Below are 18,307 nucleotides of genomic sequence, written 5' to 3' on the forward strand. Positions count from 1 at the left end.
AGGCACTTTAGGCGTCCCAATAGGAGAAGAAGGAGGCAAGGTTAATGTATTTAGATGAGTGAATTTTTCAGCATGAAAAACTCACAAAGTGGCACATGGATTCTATGAGAAAAGGCTAGGTAATTTTCGAAAAACCCTAAAGAGAACCTCACAAAAGGAAGCACACTTGGAGATGAGAGAATGATTGAATTAAATCAATTTTTCTTTAGAATTCTGACTGTAGCGCCCAAATGGAGGAGGAATAAGTGGAGTTGTTGCAATTCAAATGTAGCCAACAACCTCTTATCTTGTCCTCATGAGACTAAGTCTAAACCTAGTCAAAAATATGACTTAATATCCATCATATGGCCAGCTATATGGTGCGCCCCTATTCAGCCCAAAAAGAGTCCAAATACATTGAGTAGTTGCATTCAAATTTGAACCAACTCACTCACTTATTCTCTCAACCAACCAAATCTGATTGGAGCTTATTTGGTTGATCCTATGACCATCATAAGACCCCAAAATCAGTGCCCTAAATCAGCCTTGGATGATGCCCAAAGATCTCCTCTTGATACTTGGGATTTGTTCCAACAAGATCTTATCTTATCCTTTTGTTATGAAACAACTTTTCATAGCCAATTCAAATTCGAATTCAAACATTTAAATTCAAACGTTCAAACATTTAAATTCAAAATTCAAATTCTAAATTTAAATTCTAAATTTAAATATTTGATAATTAATTTAACTAATTAAATTAATTAATAATGTCTTGGACCATCCAAGCCCATTACATGTACCATGCGCCCTTTCCCTCTTAGGTGGGCTTCCAAACTTCTTCTTGGGCTAACAACCTTTATTAGGCCCAATACCTTTAATGATATATTCATCAAGACAATAAGGTGTTAGTGTGTGACCCATTAGGCCCAACATAGCCACTGACATAAATAGGCTTGGGCCCAACAAGCCCACAACCCATTTAATGACAACACAGAGCACTAGCAATGTTTTGTTACCCCAGAGCTAGTTAGGTTAATGACATGATCATCCTATTACATATATTTGGTTACCGTATGTATTTCCTTTTGTCTCGGTTACCTTCCCTTTAAACCTAGGGTAAGGAAATGTATCAACCCTTGCGGTTTAGGGTAAGCTTTAATTCGAAATAGGGAATCTTCAATTTACTAACTCTAAAGGCAGATCATCTCATGATCTCTTTTACTATGCATAGATTCCTGAGTCCTGTAAATGTCATCCCGATTTCTCCAGTTTATAGATAACATAATCCCTTACAGAGATTTGACGAATTCCTTCAACTTATCACCCTAGGCCTGTGCTCTTTCAGGACATGCCCAAAAGTATGCCTATGAGTCTCCATGTTTCAGGCAAACGAGGTATACAATCAAAACATGCCTTCTAGAACACAGTCTAGGTGTCAACTTATCGTCTAAGAAAAGACATACCCAAATATTAAGAGACTGCTCTTATGATACTTTTGTAAGATTTCCTCATAGAGTCTCTTTGTGGGCCTGTTCAGTGCGAGCTATACCCTTATAGGTCCACCCACGACTTTAGCTAAGACATCTCCATATCTGTAGCTCATGAGGTCTTTACCTTGTATCCGAATACAAATAAATAAGTCGTGCTAGTCTTACCCGAGATTACTGATCCCCATTCTCAGTGTCTCTAGAGACGTAAAATGTAAAAGTGAAGCATTATCTTTATGTTTATGTTTATGAGCTTTGTTTATTGAAATGATTGCTGGTCCAAATTAGATTGTGATTCTGCTGTGTTTGGACTTTGAGCATCGGTTGGACTCTTGTCTTGGATTGTTAGCTTGCAAGGTAAGCTTTCGTGTCCTCGGTTTAGCCATTGTTGGTTCCACCATGTCCCATAGGGGTATGGTTATATGCATGCTGTGTTACATGCTTTGATATTTGAAATGCTTTTGAGCTGTTAAGTGCAAATGCTTATGATATGTATGTGGTGTTCACCCGATGGGATGTGATCCTAAGGGTAGGTACGGCAGGGTGCGTACTGTGTGGATAATAGACGTATTCCTGCATTTCTCTGGCCAGTAGATTATAGCATTGACACACATGACATGATTATCTGCCATTTTGCACTGTTTTGGAAATGATGTTGATAAACTGCTTTTGAACTTATATTGCACATGTAAGTGAGCTTGGGGTGGAAGATCCGTGAGAACCCCTTGTCTTACTGATATTTCTTGTTTAGAGATCTCACCCCACGTTTATGGATGCTTATTTCAGGTTCAGGTAACTTGGGGGCTGATGCCTCTGGCGGCAGGAGGCCGGAGCTTAGTTGATGATATTACTGTTTATATGCTGACATGGTTGGATGCCGGATATATCTGCTGATGTTATGTTTTTAGCTTGCTTTCATTAGGTTGCTGATGTTGAGACTGCCGTTAGGCTTGTGCCCTAATTGGGTGAGCATGGGGTTTGTTCATGCCATTTTGATTTCTGTTATGTTTAAGTTTAACTGAGTTGTATAAACTATCAGGGTTGTCCGGTCTACGTGTTGTAGTTCCGTGACTAGAGACATATTTATGTTGTTAATTTAATGAGGTATTTCAGTTAGATGTCCTTTGCAATTTATATACAGTCAATGTTTTATTAAATGATTAAGTAAGCAAGTTGGTAATGATTAATGACATCATAATTGAAAAGAAAAAGATATTCCGTATTTTTAATTAAGCACAGCTTAATACGATGATATGATAACATACCAGATATATACGTGGTGTTACATTTTATGGTATCAGAGCAATGGTTCGAGGGAAAAACCTGTATATATTGCAATGATTAGGATGCTTGGTTGTGTCTGTCTTGTGTGTTTTCTCTGTTGGATTTTATTATGATGATGCATATGTGATCACATTGTGTGGGCCTGATCAACTCATAATTTGTGTAACTTGTGCAGAGTCATGGTAGGATCCAGGAGAACTCGTGAGACTGTTGAGGGTCAACCCGACCCAATGCTGACTGCATTGGCTGAGATGCAGGAGGCCACTAGATTGGCCAACGTGGCAATGATGGAAGCCGCTAGAGAAGCGAACCAGAAGGCCACAGAGGATGCTCTTGAGGCAAATCGGCTGGCGAACATGACCATGATGAGGGTTATGTTGGAGGAGATGAGGGCTGGTCCTGCTGTTGGTCAGTATCCTCCGCCACCACCTCCACCGCTGCTGCCGCCTCCAGCTAGTGTTCCGGACGAGAGCCCGAGTTACATTGGTAGTGCTACTAATGTCACTAGGGTGATGGAACCATTTTTGGAGCCTGCTGAGGACCGTGACGTGATAGACCGTAGGCTGAACGCTTTCAGAAAGCATAAGCCACCTTCTTTTGATGAGTCCTTGGATCCCATTGCTGCGACGAGATGGCTGCAACCGCTGGACAAGATTTTCCAGGTCATGCAGTGCACAGACCCGTAGAAGCTGATGTTTGCAACCTACATGTTGGAGGGCGATGCCCATGAGTGGTGGACGAACACCTCTCGCGCTTATGAGATGCAGGGTCATGTTATGACGTGGCCATTCTTCGAGGATTGCTTTCTGGGTCGGTATTTCCCCTATGAAGCGCAGGAGAGGAAGCAGGGGGAGTTCGACAGGTTGGTTCAGGGCTCGTTGTCTGTTGACGAGTACCTGGCCAAGTTTAATGAGCTTGTGAAGTTTGCATACTTTCGGATGACTTCGCCTACTCCGATGTTTTTGGCTGCTAAGTTCCGCAGGGGACTTAGTGAGGTGATTGCAGAGCATATTGCTGGAGCTGCTTCGAGCGATTTTGATACACTGGTTCAGCAGTGTAAGGACATTGAGGATGTATGCATTACAAGCAAGGCTAAGAAGGCCAATATTGATGAGACGAAGGGGACTAGTAGTTCCACTCCCACTTCCTGGAGAGACAGGAAGTTTGGTCCGAAAGGAAAGGAAAAACAGTTTGCGACTAGGCAGGCGCCTGATCAGTTAAAGAGGACTACTTCTTCACAACAGGGAAGTTTTGTGAGACCTCCTTCCACTCTGAGATGTTCGGGGTGCGGAAAGGAGCATGTGGGACGTTGTACTTCGGGGCAGTTGGTATGCTTTCAGTGTGGCAGGGAGGGCCACTTTTCCAGAGACTGTCCGTCGTCGACGGCGAGAGCTGCAGCTGTTCAGGCAGTTCCATTGCAGATGGTTCCCTTGGCATTTACTTCGGCACCTGCAGTGCCACCTGCTACTGGACGTGTGTACACGTTGGATCGCCAGCAGTCGCATAGAGCTCCGAACCTTGTTAGAGGTACTGTGTCTATTGGTGATTCATCTATTGATGTATTATTTGATTCTGGGGCTACACATTCTTTTGTTGCAACCCCGATTGCTGTGGGGCTTGAGCTGCCCATGTCTGTGCTTTCTCCACCGCTGCGGGTGACCACCACCACCAGAGAAATATGTAATTCTACCACTGTACATCGCGATGTAGCGTTTCAGTGGGATGGCCGTGAGTTCTCGGTAGATCTGATAGGATTGCCGATGGCTAACTTGGAGATTATTCTGGGCATGGATTGGTTGTCCAGAAAATGTGCATTGATTGACTGTTGTGCCAAGCGCGTGGTGATGTCTCCGTGTGATTCCACAACTAGTTCCTCGCCATATATTTCATTGCTGCAGGCTAGGAAGGCCTTGAGAGCAGGGGCATTTGGTTATGTCATGTTGGGAGGTTTGGTGAGTGGGACATAGGAGGATATCACTGGCATTCCTGTGGTGAGGGAATTCCTCAGAGTGTTTCCTGAGGAGATTCCTGAGTTTCTGCCTCAGAAGGAGATAGAATTCTCTATTGACTTGTTGCCTGGTGTAGGGCCTATTTCATTAGCTCCATATCGGATGTCGTCACCGGAGTTGGTAGAGCTGAAGAAGCATATTGAGGATCTTGCAGCGAAAGATTTCATTCGGCCGAGTGTGTCTCCTTGGGGAGCACTAGTCATCTTAGTGAAGAAGAAGGACGGGACAATGCAATTGTTCACCGACTACAGGCAGTTTAACAAGGTGACAATCAAGAACAAGTATCCCCTTCCTCGTATTGATGATCTGTTGGATCAACTCAGGGGTGCTTGCGTGTCCTCGAAGATTGATCTTCGGTCCGGATACCATCAGATTCGAGTGAAGCCGGAGGATGTCCCTAAGACCGCGTTTCGATCGAGATACGGTCATTTTGAGTACTTGGTGATTCCGTTTGGACTCACCAATGCGCCGACAGTGTTCATGGATTACATGAACAGGAATTTCCAGTCGTATCTAGATCAGTTTGTGATCGTCTTCATTGACGACATTCTGATTTGCTCCAAGACTGAGGAGGAGCATGCGGAGCATCTGAGGATTGTTCTGCAAGTGCTGAAGGAGAAAAAGCTTTATGTTAAGCCTTCTAAGTGTGAGTTTTGGCTCAAATCATTCAAGTTCCTTGGGCACGTGATTTCAGCAGAAGGAGTCGCAGTGGATCCCAACAAGATCGAAGCCGTGCTAGAATCGGGAGAGGCCTAAGACAGTTACGGAAGTGAGGAGCGTCTTAGGTTTGGCAGGTTACTATCGGAGGTTCATCAAGGGATTCTCCACGATGGTTCTCCCATTGACTCGCCTTACCTAAAAGGAGACTCCATTTGTGTGGACTCACGAGTGTGAGGAGTGCTTTCAGGAGTTGAAGGAGAGATTGACGACTTCACCTGTGTTAATCCTTCCTGATCCTGAGGAGCAGTTTGAGCTTTACTGTGATGCTTCTGGAAAGGGGCTGGGCTGTGTTTTGATGTAGTCTGGTACAACTGTTGCTTTTGCTTCGAGGCAGTTGAAACCTCATGAGGAGAACTACCCGACTCATGATTTGGAGTTGGCTGCGATTATGTTTGCTTTCAAGATTTGGAGGCATTATCTGTTCGGTCTGCAGTTTGCTGTGTTCAATGACCACAAGAGCTTGAAGTATCTGTTTGATCAGAAGCAGCTGAACATGAGGCAGAGAAGATGGATGGAGTTTCTGAAGGACTACGACTTTGAGTTGAATTACCATCTTGGCAAAGCCAATGTGGTAGCTGATGCTCTGAGTCGGAAATCCGTGAGTTTATCCAGTTTGACTATGGGTGACTTTGACGTCATAGAGAAGTTTCGAGATCTGAAAGTGACTTCCTAGTTTGGGGGTTCACTTCTCGAGATGGAGACTGTGAGAGTCAGGAACAAGCTTATGGAGAAGATCCAAGAGGCGCAAGTGCATAGAGAGTGCCTGGATCAACGTTAGAGGCTTTGAACCTTCAAGCCTAACACTGATCATCTTGGAGTTTTGAATCACGAACAAGGTACATCATACTGTCTTAAAGCATGTATTTTGATTAGCATGTGTGATTCCGCTTTTGAAAATTTTTGTTTTCATCCTCACATGTCATCAAGTGGGAGCTTGTTAGTATATGGATGTCCTAGATACAATCTTTTGATTAGATTAGGACATATGTGGACCATTTTATATTGTCGCAAATAAATAATAAGCACTGTTTATCCTATTTCATATTTTGTCTCAATATTATTGTTAATATATTATATGAGTAACTGGATAAACCCCTTGAAATATTATTGTCACAAAGCCTCAAGCCCTTGATCACTTGATTCTGACTTAGTTTAATTATTACAGAAGTTCAACTTCATCAATCTAGGGTCCACAAACCCCCAATAGCCTTCTGTATGAACAGTGCAGCTACTGTTCTTCGAAAACCCAGAATATCCGGATATATGTCGGGGGCAATATCCAGATATCAATATCCGGATATCTCTCTGCCAATATCCAGATATCCAGATCCCCATATCCGGATATCAATATCCGGATATCATATCTGGATATCAATATCCGAATATCCATATCCAAATATTTCGCAACAGAATGCAGTTTCTGCATTTCGCGAAGATATCCATCAAAGGCCAAACTTTTACCAATTAAAAACGTTCAAGACTCCATTTTTAGGCACATACAGGTTCACATACGAGTTGGTTACTTCATATTAACAATTACATGCCAAGACTCCAACTTTAACCCATTAAACTCATGATTAAAGGTTGTACCACTTACCCAAAGCTCAAAACAGAGAAGGGAGTGCTCTTGGAGCTCACCAAACAGCTCCAAATATTCTGTCTACCAAGGAATACGAAAATGGCACACAAAGATGAGTTCTTTGCACCCAAAGATGACTCTTTGAAGCTCAAAAAGTCATCACCAAAGGCTCTCACCACACCACTACCAAAAACAACAACAAGAACCCACCAAGGTAGTAGCAAGGACTCAGAAATGGTGACTCCTCTCCACACACAAGCAAGCTCACACAAGACCAAGGTATTTTGTGAAGAAAACAAGAGAAAAGGTGCTCACTTTGGCTTACCAAGTGGAGAAGAAGGATGGCAAGGGTGGCGGGAGGTGTTTCAGAAAAATAGAGGCACGTAGGGTGGCAAATCAGACCTAGGATCATGTGCCTGAATAAAACACATAGTATTATCGTTAATTACTACGCTTAGCATTTTAATCCCAAACTCAGGATTCTGAACCTACTCAATTTTACAAGATTTATCATATTTTTCTTATATTTTTCGCAGCACCTTTCCGGTACGCGCTTTTCCATAGCCAGTATCAGTTCTGGCACCAGTTCTCTTTATTTTGACCTGAAACTCGTTTTACTGGTCCTATATAATATTCTAGGAATATTCATGCACTTATTATAATTTTCTGGGATACTTCATCGGTACGCATTTATACCGACTAGCAGAATCGGTATCTGCACTTTTTGTCCGAAAAGCAACTTTCAACATCATTACTCACTTACTACAATATTTAAAGCCTCGTAAAAAATTTTAGGGTCAATTATGAAATTATTTCCTAATTTCTCACAATTAATCAATTAACTTCTTTAATTAACGGTGAGGGTTCTTACAATAACCTTATTCAATTAATTATTTAGCGGTGCGGGTTCTTACATTAAACTTGCTGACTTGGCACTACGTAATCTCGCTGCATAGTGCAGCAAGTCAGGTGACGTGGTATTTTAGCAATTTTTTTCCTGACATCACAATCCGATAAATTTTTGCCAAAAATATGGCGAAATGATCATTGTCCCTTTTATGCCTCATACAACTTATTGTCTTGAATATATGTTCAACCATTTATTTAACCCAAAAAAAAAAGGCAGAACAATACTATTTAATCATGTGAAATTTTTTTAAGTACCGATCAAATGTATGCGCTACTAAAGTTAATTTTTTTTGTAATCTAAATGCATTTATTTCACCGATTTCTTTATTATTAATGTCATATTTTTGTTCTAGTTTTTTGTTGTTGATATTATTGGTTGATTAATCAATTACTTAATTATTCCAATTTGAACTGGGTAGGAGGAATGTGACATTAATAATAAAGTACTACACATTTACTATACAAAGCACCAAATATTTACTCTAAACATACAAGACATAATCAACAAAACTGCAAAATTTAAGACTTGAATAATTAGGCTCCACTTAATATTAATTCGTAAAACCTTACATGTATTAGATAAAAACCTTATCTACTTTAAATCAAAATTTCACCTCAAAAGGTTTGTTCTCTCAAACAACAGATCATGTCAATATGTACAAACTAAAACATTACTCAAATGATGTCTAAATCCAAAACTAGACCGACTAAATATTATTGAGATATCAATACTGAGCCCATCAAATTTGGATCAAAACCATCCATTAAATGAATAAACAGTCATGCAAAGTTATCCAATTGCACAAAAGTGAACTAGAACATGAAACTAGTGAATTAATTAACCTACACATACTTAATCCAATTAAATATAAAAAAGGCAACTTAAAGCAGTCAAGAATGTTAGGTGTTTATATAGCTAAAATAGACTTCGGAATACAAAAAATTTAAGACACTCCTAACTACACCAATTTGGTCAAGTAAGCGTAAATCATGTAAAATCATGTAAAAGTCTCCATCCTATGTAACGATAACTAATTAAATAATCACAAAATTTGAATAATTTCCTTGACACCAATGATATGAATTACTTTATCTTAATCCGTTAGTTAAGAATTCAACACGTACAAATACACTAACTGAAATAACACACAAGATTTAAGTGAAAAATCTTATGTGACATAGTATGCAATTATTTAATGTTGATTAGGAAATCCTCATCCTTTTTTACATGATCGTTCCATAGGCAATATTTGCATAAATCTAGTGTACTCAAATTATAATTTGAGTACTTTGATCAAATTTTTAATATATAATTTTAAATCCTCAAAACCAATTCTCTTGATAATCTTTCTTAATTTTGAAATAAATAACAGTAATTGCTTTATATATATATATATATATATATATATATATATATATATATATATAACACATATACACTTTTTCAAGTATTAAGGAGACATTTTAATAAGTATTAGCAAATCTTAAAAATAAGCATTTTAATGGAAATGGTCCTCAATATGTAAGAGTATATCAACTATTAATATACAAATCAATGACGATTTTTTGTCTCTTTCATATTTATTTTATTGTATTCATCCATCAGCTTTCATTTGTATCTGAATTGCAATCCAGCGTTGAGATATATGAAATCATTAATGTAACATCACCTAACAGTTTAAGCTTTTGGGTTGAATTGGTTCTTTGTCTCGGTGTACCGGGTTCGATCCTCACTTCCCCTACTTTCTTTCTAGTGGAATTTCTTTCTTCGCACGTGGGCATGTGCATTGTCCACCCTTCAAGCCATCTTCGCTCATGGGCCTGTGCATTGTCCACCCTTCAAGCCATGTAACCTCATCCAATAGCTTAAGTTTTTAGGTTGAATTGGTTCTCTACAATTTAATTTAAATATTTGCGAGAAATTAACGTAATACATTTAGGGGGTGTATTGGATTGGAATTTCAAAGGATTTTAATGGATTGTTTTTGGACAAAAAAATCCGTTGGTATTCGATTAGGATTTTAATGGATTGAAAAAAAGTCATGTGGTATTCGATTAGGATTTTAAAGGATTATTTTAAAATTCGTCCAAATCCGTTGGTATTCAATCAGGATTTTAAACAATGGAATCACAATCTCGTGGTATTCAAAAATCCGACGATTTTAATGAATTTTCTATTGGTGTGGATTTGGTGAGACTTTTTAGTGAAAAATATAAATAGGATGTCTCTCTCACAATCTCACCTCAACCCCTAGGATTTCTTGAGATTCTTCTGTTGTAGTGTTTTCTTCTTCCTTTGGCAGGTTGAGTGCTCGAAATTGGGTTTCGCCATAGGAGCTTCGTCAAAACTATAAAAAAAAGCATAATTTTGGGCGATTTTCATCACAAAACAACCCAAAAACAACAAACCAACAAGATTTTAATATAATATATCTCAAAAATAACATATTTTTGATAAATTTTGGAAGTTTAAAAAGTGATTTTTCAAGCTATGGGTCGTGGTTTTTCTTGGCACAAAAATGTGTGATTTTTGTATTAAATACAACATAAAACAGTGAAAAAATAACAGGGAAACTAAAACCCTAAAACAAATTTTTGTTTTACATCAATGAAGCAATATCAATTTAAAGAAAGATTGAAACTTTCATAATATGAACCCTATATTTCGTAACAATACATTCATGAACGAAATTCCTTCACTATAGGAAACAATTTCAAACAATTTTTGTGTCAATAGATAACTAAAAACTTGTTTCTCAAAAGCCCCAAAGCAATTTAAGGTTTCAATGTATCGACTGAAAAAAGTTGGAGAAATTTTCTAAACTTTCATGTAATTAAACCCAAAATTTTAGATTCAAAATTTTCTTAGAATATTCAATGAAAATATGCATATGATATATGGTTAGAAAACTCTCATCACGTAAAACAAAAACCCCAATGTTTTCAAGATCAATTGCAAAAAATTTCAAACGAAATTTTATCATGAACTTTAGGTTCTATATGCAAATTTAGAATTATTTTTATAATTAAAAAAATTGAGTCTTATAATCATATATGCATAACTTTGATACCAAATGAAGAAGATAATTTTCAACCTATTAGATATGTGAAAAGCTGTTGTTTAGTAACTTTGAATGTTTGTTAAAAATTATATTATGTTTTACTGATTGAGAAAATTATATTAGATTTTACTTTTTTTATTAACTTCATTGCATTTCTTTGTTATTTTTTTATGGGGAATATTATACATACAAGTTACAACCTATTTTTGTTTACAATCATATTTTAACCGTTGATTTCCGTCAATCAATGGTTATTATTTTCACAAATCAAACTCGTTAATTAATATTTAACTTGGAAGTTAACTGTTGATATATGGTTATTATTTTCGCAAATCAAACTCAAACTAAAACTCATTGAGAAAATTATATTAGATTTTATTTTTATTTTTTTGATAAATAAGAGGGCAACAAGCCCACAAAACATAAGCAAACTAACTCAAAACAGAAATAGGAATATTCCTAGATCTACAAACAGAACTGAAATCAGCAAAGAAAAGCCATCTAATTTCTAGAGGGGGAGAATGGAAGTTCATAAACTCCTTTTGATCCGTATAATCCAGCAGAAAATTTGCCAACCAGTCCGCACACATGTTTCCTTCCCGGTAAGTATGAACAAGCTGAACCGATCATCTTCTAGCAATCCATTCCCTTATTCGAGCCACAAGGTGAGACTCACAGGATGCATCACCAACCTTGGTGAGCAAAGTGATAGCTGATAACGAATCACTTTCAAGAATTACCTTTCTCCAACCGCCATCCCATGCCAACTGCAAACCTTTAAGAATTCCCCATAACTCTGCTGTTATCGCATTACAGAAACCCACTCTGTAAGAAAAAGCATTTATCCATTGGCCATCTGACCCACAAATAATTCCTCCACAAGCTGCTCTACCCGGGTTCCCTTTCGAAGCACCATCAGTATTCAGCTTAGCCCACCCAATCTCAGGAGGAGTCCAAGAAATCAAAGCTTCCGAATAAATATTAGTAACAACAGAGGTATCTGACATGTATATAGCATTGAAAATTTCGACAACTTTGTCTTTAACCCCCTCAATCCTATAGTTATTCCCAACCCCGCTAGAACCATGCACTTTCCCATTCCTCCAAAACCAAGACAACCAAACTGTTATAGCAAACAAAATTGACCAAGGAATACTAGAAGGGCCTTTCAAATTTTGACTCAAATTATTCACTAACCAATCATGCAAGCTAATAGAAAAAAACCACTTAGACAAGACAGAAGGAATAAGTTTAACCCAAACCTCCTTGATGAATTTCCAATCTCTTAAAACATGGAGCAAATCTTCCTCCTCATTTTCACAAACAGGACAAAGAGCATCTCCCAATCGAAACTTAGAGGTTAACTTTTTGGTAGGCAACCGCCCATGACCAACTTTCCATAAGAAAAATTTTATTCTTTGGGGACCCTTCCAATTCCAAATCAACTGCCAAAGTTTTGAATGGCTACTATGTCTATTATCTGAATCAGTGAAAGCTTCATAAATACCTTTAACAGACTGACGAGGATGGCCAGGAAAATGCCAAACAAGTCGATCCACTCCATCACTAGGAGCAGGGGGCATATAGCTCTTTATACAATTGAGAACTTCATTAGATAACCAATTAGCAGTCCCCTCTAAATTCCAGTGACCAAAATCATCCACATACTGACAAACTTTTTTGTTCACGTCATCCCAAGGAATCGGACTAGAAGACTGATCCAAAATCCTACCTGTGATGTATATCCAATTATCCTTCTAAAACGAAACAGTATTACCATTTCTGATTTCCCACACTAAAATTTTTTCCAATTTTTTCCATGCTAAGCATATATAAATCCAGCATCTTGAATCCCCTGAATTGGAACCAAAGATATCATTTCCCTCTCTATTGTGAGCATATTTAGCTCTTAACACTTGCACCTATAAAGCTTGGGGTTGAGAGTAGACAGCCCAGGCTAACTTCGCCATAAAAGCATCATTCATGAACTCCATTTTTCTTAAACCCAGACCTCCCTTCAGCTTAGGCTTAGTGATAGTCTCCCAACTAATAAGATGCATATGTCTTTGACTTTCTGTATCCCCCCAAATAAACCTTCTTTGAATCCTCTCAATCTCCATACAAACATTTTTAGGAAGCCTTCCACATTGTATTTGGAAGTAGGGGATGGCAGCCAACACAGATTGAGATAAAGTGACCCTGCCAGCTTGAGATAAGCATTTAGATTGCCAACCTGTAAGCTTATCCTTCATTTTATCCAAAATAGCAGCATAAGAATCCTTTGTGTCTCAACCATGCTGCTTCCAGGCTCCAAGATAACGCCCTACATTCCTCACTCTCTTAAAACCAGCAGCTTCAGAAATATTTAACGCAATCTCCTCCAGAGTATATGTGGAGAGTTGTTGCTTAGTAATTTTTGAGATAATTTTCAACCCGTTGTTAAGTTTACTTTTTTTTTTATTAATATCATTGCATTTCTTTGTTATTTGTTTTTATTGACTCTTGTAAATTTGAATATTTGCTAAAAATTCATATAGTTTTTTAAAATCTTATAAATCCATATTGTCCTTGCAAATCTTATGAATTCTATTAAAATCCTTTAAAATCCAATCTTATGAAATCTTGATCGTAAAAAAAGTCTTTTAAAAAAGTCTATAAAGTCTCTCCAATTCTAAAATGTCTTTTAAAATCTGTAGGATTTTTTATCTCAAAAAAAAAAGTCTTTTAAAATCCTAATCTAATACACTCCTTATCCTCTAGTTTAAAACACTCCATCGGTTTCTTTTCCTTTTGAATTTCCCCTATTGCATAACTACGTAATTCATACTCATCCATAATAATTTTTTGTAGCTGGTTTACCTTTCTTGCACAAAGACGGCATAATTACACAGCATCGTAGATCATGGAAAAAATTCGTATCGAACATAACGTAATAGTAAAATGTTTAGAGATCATCAACGGGTTTGTTCCAGCTTAATTAATACCAATTTCTAGAAAGAAAGTTATGTTAAAACTTGGTAAGAAGAGTTCGTTGCAGGGGGAGCAAGGTGAGGACAAGAACCATGGTTCGAGTCCCACCAAATGCAACATTGGAGAGAGACAAAGAGTTCGTTGTAGGGGGGACTGATCAGCAAGGTGAGGACAAGAACCATGGTTCGAGTCCCACCAAATGCCACATCGAGGAGAGACAAAAAATACCCTAATCTCATACTACGGCTCCAAACTCTGAATTAGTTTCATAGACAGTTTAAAAAGTCAAACTTGTGGAACACTCGAGAGATCTGATTAGCCTCAAAGAGATAATTAGAATTGGTTATAAAAAAGAAATTGATAGGAAGAGCTTTCTCACCCATATAATTTTATCCAATTCAAATCAAATTAATTGAGTAATCGATAAACCTATGAATAACAAAAAAAAAAAAAAATCATCTAAAAAACTAGAAATCTCTCTCGTGTTCCCTTTTTTTGTTTTTTTTTTGGTTATATCTTGATTAGTCAGGTAGACCACACACATTCAATTACCTCAGAAAGGCAAATTGAGAAAAGAGTGGGTATTGTCTGATAATTCATCTGTCGGTAACCAATTAGAGGACAAAATTGTGGGGTTGGGTGGGTGTGGGATCCTATTTACCCCAAAGCCTTCAACTTCGATTTGCAAGAAAGCGAATAGGTTCACGAATCGAGGCTTCCAATTTCCATGATTTTTAAAATAAGAAACTACTTCAAAGGATAATAATGCATGAAATAGTACCATCACACCTAGCTTAACTTGCTATGACAAAACGAAACAGCCAAGTTCATATCTCCACAACCAAAGATTGTCGTGACCCCTATCTCTCTCTCATGTCCTTCTTTATTCTTTTCTTTTTTTCTTTCTTTTTCCTACTTTAGAATCTTGACCTCGGGGAAAATGGGCTCGTCACGCCAAAAGAGAAGAGGTGAGAATTAATTGATGCATATTTTCGTTGCTGCATGTGTTTATCAAAGAACATAACACACAAGATGGCAGATTGAAATTAAATGGTCAAATCATGTTAATTAATAGCATACAGATGAGACAAATAAATAGCTGCTTTCAACTAATTAATGTATCTAGCTCGCTAGTGATTTCCTTATCTGTAAGTATTTTCACATCTAAGATATTTATTCACTTAAAAATTAAAATCTCTAATTTTTTATTTAACAAAAAAGAAAACAAAATCAACAATCTAGAAGAGATGAAAGGGCACTGCTGTGTAGGCTTACATTTGCTTCTTCTTCATGGCTTGCTTGCTATTGTGCATCCAAATCTTGAAAACTTGTCTTTTTACACCAAGTTGAGAACAAATTTGTTGTACTTCATGCTCATCTTGTTTCTGGATCTTCCACCCAAGTTTCTCAGCCAATTCCATCATCCTTTCCTTTTGTTGCTGGGTGAACTTTGTCCTGAACCTCTTTTTTGATAGTGGTGGCTGCTGCACTGATAATTGAACTCCATCATTACACTGAAACATGTTGAGATCTTCACTAGAGGACTCAGCTGGGCCTCCACCGCTTCCACCAACGGCCACCGTCATCGGCTGAATCAGCCCTGCTGAAGTGGTGGCAACCCCATGTGAAGAAAGTCTATGATGATGAAGAAGAGAATGAATCCTATTCTGACCGTTGCTTTTGTTGTAATAATAGCTGTGATAGTTGAGAACATGTTGTGGTTCTCCTTCAGCTTCTTTTCTGTGAAAATTGCGGTGGCAATCACAAGCAGCACATTTCATGGATTCTGGGGTTCCATCTTCTCCGCTTGGCATGAACTCGCCACATCCATCTATAACATGACCCCCCATGCTAGCTGCATGATTCTTCAGACATTCTCGGTATCTAATAGATGTTGTTGTTGTTCTTGTTCTTGTTCTTGCTGTCTGTGGTAGTGGTGGTTGTGGTGGTGGTGTTTCTGTTCTTGTGGGGTTTGATCCACTAGCAATTGGGGTGCTTGTTCTGCTTGTGGTGGCAATAGGATAAGAAGAATTTGGATCTGGATCTCTTCTGGGTCTGATTGGTTGTTGGAGTTGAATTGGGTTTGGAGGAAGAAAAGGGGGAGAAAGATGACTATGATGAGCAGTTTGAGGTGGATCACTGAAAATTAATGTGTGAGTTTGAGGAGTTTGATCACTTCTTTCCCCTAGAGTTGAAGAAGATAGCTTGGAAGAAGAGGAAACCCTGTTAGGGAGATTATAACCCACTGTGGTTGGCATCTCTAGTTCCTTAACTTGGTCTCTCATATCCATCAAATCTGACTTTTAATAAGGAAGGCCAAGATCTAAACTTGATCTCATCCCCACTTCTTCTTCTTTTTTTTTCTTTCTATTTTTCTTTAATTATGGTTGTGGATCTTCCTGTTACTTGTTCAACCCTAATTCATCACCTCTAATTGAAAAAGTAGAATTAATCAAAATGTATAATTACTAGTGCACCAACAATTGTTCTTTCCTGTGCTTATCCTGATGTTGACGTTCTGGTTGCTAACCCACCAACCAAATTTCACCATTCGATATTAATAATACTATTACCGGGGTCTAAAGCGAGTTATTTAGCACTGGAAACAAAGTATGTAATTTTTACGAAAAAAAAAAACATAGAAGAAGAGAAGAGAGAGCAAATAGACACAATAATACCTACAAACACACACAAGTTTTGACATTGAATAAGATCGACATGTGTAATATCAATCTTAATTTTTCAGAAAAGGGGTGTGGGAAAGAAGATGCAAATTAAGGTGGGAAGAGGCTAGGGGTGTTGTTTTGCACTCACAGTGAGTGATAACTGCACCACTGCAAATGTCTGTCATGCAGAAAAACTGACAGGGTCATGTTGGGTTCTCTCTCACAGACTGCACTATTAAATATTGCCCTAAACGACTCTTTGAAACCCTAGGCCAAACCCCTTCAAATGATTGTGTCCTAAACAAGCATATAAGGGAAAGACGAGAGAGAGAGAGAGAGAGAGGTCTCTCGTGCAACCATAAAGTCATACATTAAGCGGTTTCAGACGTGCAAATATAAAACCCGAAGTTTCTGAAGGAAGGCTTTATTTGCTTAAAATAACAATTAAGGTTTGAGTGTTTTTTTTTTTTTTTAAGAACATAAAATTATATTATTTTAAGTGATAGAAAGATACAAATAATTAATGGAAATTATAGAAGGAGAAATGGGTATATTTTTTTAAAATTTAAATAAAACAATACTATTTTATATCTTTCTTTTACTTAAAATAACACAATTATATATCTTTTAAAACCACAAACATTTTTCCTAACAATTAATCACCACTCCCTCGCTCTTTTTGGGGTTAATCGCTATTTCTTCTTTTTTTAAAAATAAAATAAAATCTGTAGGTATTCTCAGAAGAAAAAATCTTTCTTTTTTTAGGTAACAATCAGAAGAAATTTTTTTATTCTTTGTCGTTTAATGCATGTTATTTTAGTTTACAAGAAAAATCAATATCTTTTATTTAAGCAATGTTTTTAGGGAAAAATGTTTCTGCAGTTAATGTTAATGCAGATAAGTTATCTGCATTTATTCCCAAAACGACGTCGTTTTGATATTGAAATCTTAAAAAATCATAAGTATAAAGACTATTATAACCCGACAGCATAACTGACATGTTTGACTGTATTACTTTGAAAAAATTTATCCAATCAGCTTTAACCAGACAATTCTTTTGTCCAAAAACTTTAAGCTTTAGCCGAGTTTATCAAAAAAAATAAAAAAAAAGTAACCAAGTGAATGAAGGCTTGCTGGGCCAGTGAACAGCACTTGTTCTGTTACTACTGTGTGTCAGAATCTCTCTCTCTCTACTCGAGGACCGGTATTTTGTGTTGTGTTGGTGACTTTGTGCGCCTGCTCCTGCTGCTGTAATATTTGCAACCCACACTCTTTTGACTTACTTTAAAAATCTTCCTTCTTTTACGTTACAATTGATGCTATTTGCTACCCTTATTAGCATCTCCATCTACATTTCTCTTTCACGCGCATCAACTTGTGCTTATGCTATTTTGCTTACTTTCTGGGACTGGCAGTGTCACGTTGTCCACTATACAGAGAACACCAAATAGGACTGTATCATTCCACTTTTTTTTTCCCTACAAATCGCGCACGCTTTATTTCATTTTCAGGGAGGCAAAGATACACAAACCGCTGCACACGATTCATTTTAGGAAAAAACAAAAAATTTATAAAAACAATACCCATTTGTAAATAAGAGGAAAATATATAGTCCCATAACATGGTTTGTAGTTTGAAATAA

At 37.5% G+C, this 18,307-nt stretch overlaps 1 protein-coding gene across 1 annotated transcript; it reads right to left on the minus strand.

Moving 5' to 3' along the window:
• Positions 1–15,270: 15,270 nt before the first annotated feature.
• LOC133284747 (zinc-finger homeodomain protein 6-like) lies at positions 15,271–16,333 on the minus strand. The gene has a single exon (XM_061481814.1). It carries the CDS (start codon positions 16,288–16,290, stop codon positions 15,271–15,273), a length of 1,020 nt encoding a protein of 339 aa, XP_061337798.1. The 5' UTR covers positions 16,291–16,333.
• Between the last annotated feature and the right edge of the window lie 1,974 nt (positions 16,334–18,307).

The sequence above is a fragment of the Gastrolobium bilobum genome, unplaced genomic scaffold (assembly GCF_033153095.1).
Source record: "Gastrolobium bilobum isolate Gb01-03AN ecotype WA unplaced genomic scaffold, APGP_CSIRO_Gbil_v1 utg66998, whole genome shotgun sequence".
Classification (NCBI taxonomy): domain Eukaryota; kingdom Viridiplantae; phylum Streptophyta; class Magnoliopsida; order Fabales; family Fabaceae; genus Gastrolobium; species Gastrolobium bilobum.